Source organism: Lactuca virosa, chromosome 9, assembly GCF_052849685.1.
Source record: "Lactuca virosa cultivar CGN04683 chromosome 9, Lactuca_virosa_CGN04683_v6, whole genome shotgun sequence".
NCBI classification, from domain to species: domain Eukaryota; kingdom Viridiplantae; phylum Streptophyta; class Magnoliopsida; order Asterales; family Asteraceae; genus Lactuca; species Lactuca virosa.
Window position 1 is genome coordinate 157,433,427 of NC_136434.1, and position 5,535 is coordinate 157,438,961.

General features: G+C 36.7%; 1 protein-coding gene across 1 annotated transcript; it reads right to left on the reverse strand.

Annotated features, from left to right (window-relative positions):
* Positions 1-4,206: 4,206 nt before the first annotated feature.
* LOC145139939 (uncharacterized) lies at positions 4,207-4,908 on the reverse strand. The gene has a single exon (XM_079073591.1). It carries the CDS (start codon positions 4,906-4,908, stop codon positions 4,207-4,209), a length of 702 nt encoding a protein of 233 aa, XP_078929717.1.
* Positions 4,909-5,535: the final 627 nt, after the last annotated feature.

The window sequence follows — 5,535 nt, forward strand, 5'->3', positions numbered from 1 at the left end:
CTTTGGATTGTTATCTGGATATGTTATGCTAGTATGATCTGTTAGCTCGATATCCTGGTAGATAGGATGGTATTATGTGGTATGTGGTATGATTTATTAGATCGGTATCCTGATAGATATGATGGTATTATGTGTTATGTGGTATGATCTGTTGGATCGGTTGTTTGTCTAGAGATTGTTATGTGATTATCTGTTATATGTGCACATATCGTTTGGCGGTTGAGGCTTATGTGCTTTGTGCGGAGGCCAATAGACCTGCGCATTCCAACCTGTTGGTTGTGGGCCGTGAGTATTCCATCCCGAGGATGATTGGACTCATAAGTATGTGGGCATTCCAACATGTTGGTTACGGGCCTGGGGTATTCCATCCCGATGATGATTGGACCCATAGTATGTTGGCATTCCAACCTGATGGTTGAGGGCATGGGGTATTCCAACCCGATGGTTGACTGGACCCATAGTATGTTGTTTATGATTATATGTGTATTGTTGTGGGTATTGGTATTTTGGGGGAACTCACTAAGCTTTTGGGCTTACAGTTTCAGTTTATTGTTTCAGGTACATCAGGGGATCGCGGCAATGCAAAGGCATGATCGTACAGCTCCTCATATTTTGTTTTATGTTTATGGGAAAACTCTGATATTATACATTTTGAAAACAAGTTTGTAATGATTTAATGATCTTGAAATGTTTTAAAAAGTTTAAATTTGGCATGATTTTTTTATGGACGTTACACGAATGTTACACATGAGAAGGTTGTGAACAAAGAAAGAAGAAATAATACTAGACAAAAGTGTTGAAAATGTCATAATTCAAATAAAAAAATGATATATTATAATTAACTGAATATTTCAGTTTATTTTAGAAATATAATTAAATGTAAGTGGGTTTAATTAGAAAAATAATGATGTAAGGTTTGAATTTAAAAACTGTGAACTTCAACGGAGGAGTAAATTTGATCAAATCATAAGTTTTTAGCGGTGCAATCTTAGATATTATATAGTGCTCGAGAAATCGACCAGAAACCCCACACAATTTATGAAAAAATATGAAAAAACAACGGAGAAATTGGAGCTAGAAGTTCTTGTAATTTTTGAAGTTGTGTTTAGAAATTAAGATATGTCTCTCCGATTTAAACTCGAATTGTTAGTTTGAGTAGGATTACATTCATGCTTTTGGTTCGACCTGATGACTATGTTCTGGCCAAAGATGTAAAATTGCTTGAAAATTTTAAAGAGTTTATATTAAAAATAAAAAGGTTTGAAATGGTCTTGTTTTAAGTTTGTTTTTAATAATGGTTTATGAGTACATATTACTAAGATGTGAAGATGATTAATCGTTATTTTGTAGATTTGTTGTACATTATTTGTTAGTGAAAATCGAAGGTCAATATCTTTAAAAATGGCATAGATTTTCGGGCAAAGATGATGTCATTCGGGTCTTCTTTTTAGACGGGTTAATATATATATATATATATATATATATATATATATATATATATATATATATATATATGTCAAAATGGCAAAAATGTCCCTGTGGTATGTAAATTTTTGGAGTGGCTTGTATGTGAAAATAGTCCCTCCGAAAATTGAAATGACTATAATACCCTTGGGGTATTTATTTTTCATTTTTCTTTCATTTTTTTTAAATTTAATATTTATTTATTCATTTTAACAATTAAAAAAATAAAAGATGACCCACCTCTCTCTCTCTCTCTTTCTCTCTCTCTCTCTCTCCCCCCAATTAAAAGGAAATTAATGGGAAGAATTTCAAGCAAAGAAGCTCAAGAAAATGATACATCTCCTCAATCGGATATCCACCACAATGCTCATGCCCCAAATCCAACTTCGTCTGTAAAACCCACCTTCTAGATATGTGCATCGATTGTGCCAATTGTGCCCACCGGAAATTTCCCCTCCACCTTCCATCATTGTGACCGTCATCCTCTATCTCCTCTTCTTCTCCGATGACCTCACCTATGCAAACCTTACATCAACGAACATGGGAGCAAACCCGACTCAATTTGTCCCTCTTTCTCAGTTCGTCCTTCACCATTCGCCCCCTTTCTCATATTTGCGTCCTCCCAAACGACGAGTTGAAGATCAGAATGGCAGTGTTTTCGAGTTGCTAAGGTTTGCAGCGTCTCATTTCTTCTTCAGATCTCTCTGAGCAGAAACATACTCTCCATATGTGACTCGACGAAGGCGGTGAAGGTGAAGCCAAAGAAACCTTTTCTATTTAAGGAGGTTCGCCAACGACGACTTCCTCTCCCTCCTTCTCCGACGACATCCTTTGCAAAAACCCTAATACAGCCGCCCTTCTAGGGTTATCTCCGAGAACGTAATCCACCTGAGGCGCTGGGCGGAAGTTAAGTAATCGGAGTAGATAGAGAGGAGGAAAGAGGTGATGGTGGATTTCAGATTCATACACACACATCAATTTCAAAAACAAAAACATACATATACAAATCGATTTTTAGGGATGAACATACATAAATAGATTCCAGAACGAAACTTACACATGCATACATATATAAATCGATTATAGATTGGATTTATGGGTTTTCTTTTGAGTTTCAGAAAAAGATTTAGATTTATGAGCATGTGTTTGTTCTTGAGCACTATGTGTTCTTGAGCACTGTGTGTTTAGAATTAAAAACCAAGAAAAATCTGGAGAGATTCAGAGTAGGTGTGCGTGAGTGTATTACCATAAGAGAGAGAGAGAGGTGGGCCCTCTCATTTTTTTAATTATTAAAATGAATAAATAATTATTAAACTTTAAAAAAATGAATTTAAAAATAGAAAATAAATACCCAAGGGCATTAAAGTCATTTCAATTTACCGAGGGACCAAATCCGCAATGAAACTAGCTCAAAAGAACCACCAATCCAAAAAAGTTGTGGTTTGGACTAAAACCCCAAAAAAATGCATACCACATGGACTATTTTTGCAATTTTGTCCATATATATATATATATATATATATATATATATATATATATATATATATATATATATATATATATATATATATATATAAGAATTACAAAATAGTTATGGATTTTTTTTTGCGAATTATATTTTTTGGTTTTTTTTTAGAACCGGCAAATATTATTAAGGTCCACCGCCTAACAAGATACTAGACGAGGCCATGAAAAATCAGAAAAAAAAAAAAAGAAGGATTACAACGAAGGAAAGCAGCAAAATTCAGAAAATTACAAACATTTCAGCGAGCATATCCACCATTCTACCCACTTATATGAACAATTAGATCTCCTATGCTTAATCCAAGTAAACACCAGAGATTTTATGATGTCCATGATCTTAAACTGAGGGGTCTTTACGTTCTTAAACACCCAATCACATCTTGATTTCCAAAGTAGCCATAACACACCATAGCACACGCTAATTAGGTTGTTTCTCCTTCTTTGACATGTTCCCCTGTTTTTAAGGAAGCCGATAAGTTCTCCAATGGTATGAAATTGTGGAGCTGGAATGTCACACCATCTAAATGCCCACTCCCATATAATGACCGCCGTAGGACATCGGATCAGAATATGTCTAATATGTTCATCCTCCAGCATGCACTGTGGACATGTGACGTTTGTAATCGACACTCCTCTTTTTGATAGTGTTGTATTTGTTGGAAGGCGTTCCAGATTAGCTCTCCAAATGAAGGTTGCAACCTTTATTGGAACATCATGAATCCACGGGATAACTTCTTCATTATTCGCCGGTTCGGTATTATCAATTATTAATCTGAGAGTATCTACATGGTAGATACCATCATTCGATTTAGGGCATTTCCATGTATCGGTTCCTGTGGCTGGTTGAAAATTTCCAATGGCATTAATCAAACCGTTAAGCTTGTGAATTTCTTTAGCAGAAGACGGGGTAGTTTTCCAGTCCCATATCTGCCCAGTAATAGTACCCTTTGCATAATCTTACAAGTTTTTCGTCTCTCCAGTTGATACAGTACAAGAAACATCGTTTTGAAAGGTTCACCATCACACCACCCATCCATCCAAAAAAGAGTATACATTCCATTCTTCACCTCTTTCTTTAATATATATTGAAAGTTAATGCCAAAACTCTTTAAATCATTCGTTGTCTCAACAATATTCCTCCAAACGCCCGGTAAATTTTTCTTGGCTAGGTAATGATCAGGCTTATTATTTGAAATTATGAAGACCCATAATTGTTCGTCACCATAAAGCTGATTGGTTTGTTTTTAATGCCCACCACCATTTAGAAATCAATGATAAGTTAAAGGCCCGAATAGAGCCTAAACTTAGTCCCCCTTTATCGTTTGGTGCAACGACTTTGTCCCATGATACCCACGCTATCTTGTGCTTGTTATCACTCCCTCCCCAAAGGAACTGTCTACGAATTTTCTCAAGAACGTTTATGACACCCGTCGGTGCCACGAATAAAGAGAAAAAGTAGGATGGAAGGCTACCAAGAACCGCTTTAGCCAGAGTTAGTCTTATTCCCAAGGATAGTGCTTTTGCTTTCCATGGAGACAGTTTCGCATAAAATTTATCGATTATGGGCTTCCAATACTTCATCAACTTCATGTTTGAACCCACAGGGACACTAAGGTAATTGAATGGTAACGAGGCTAGTTGACATCCTAGTGGCCCAACCCTACGGGTAACTTCTCCCATATCAACTCCAATACCAAACACCCTGGATTTATTGAAATTAACTTTCAATCCAAAGGTCACCTGAAAACATCGTAGCACCCTCGATAAGTTTTTTATGTTCTCTTGACTCCATTCTCCCACAAATATAGCGTCATCAGCGTACAATAGATGCGAGATCATCGTATCAGAATTCAATATTTTTATTCCATGGAAAATGCCTTTCTGGCAGGCCCTCTTCATCGCAACATTAAGCCCTTCCATTGCTATTATAAACAGGAATGGAGAGAGCGGGTCACCCTATCTCACACCTTTTTCCATTTCAAACTCAGTCGTAGGAGATCCATTAATGAGAACCGAAAGTCTAGCTGTGTGTAGGCACCCTCTAATTCACATGCTCCATTTATCTCCATATCCCATTTGAAGAATGATAGATTCAAGGTATTCCCAGTTCACAGAATCAAAAGCTTTTTCAAGATCCACCTTGAACAATAGAGCTTGTTTCTTTACATTCTTAGCCCATGCACACATATCATTAACAATTAGAGGTCCATCAAGAATGTTCCGCCCTTTCACAAATGTCGTCTGAGCCTCACCAATGTTCTTGTCAATTACCCATTTTATCCTGTTGGCTAGGAGCTTGGAGATTATCTTGTATAAATATCCAATTAGACTAATTGGCCTATAATCTCCAAGATGAAGAGGATCTTTAATCTTTGGGACGAGAGTGATAAAAGACGAGTTACACCCCCTCTCTAGCTTCCCGTACTTCTCAAAGTGTTTAACGAATTCGATAATATCCCCCTTGAGTACTTCCCAGTATTTTTTGATAAAATCGAAGGTGAATCCATCCGGGCCGGGGGCCTTATCACCCCCACATGCCCATACATC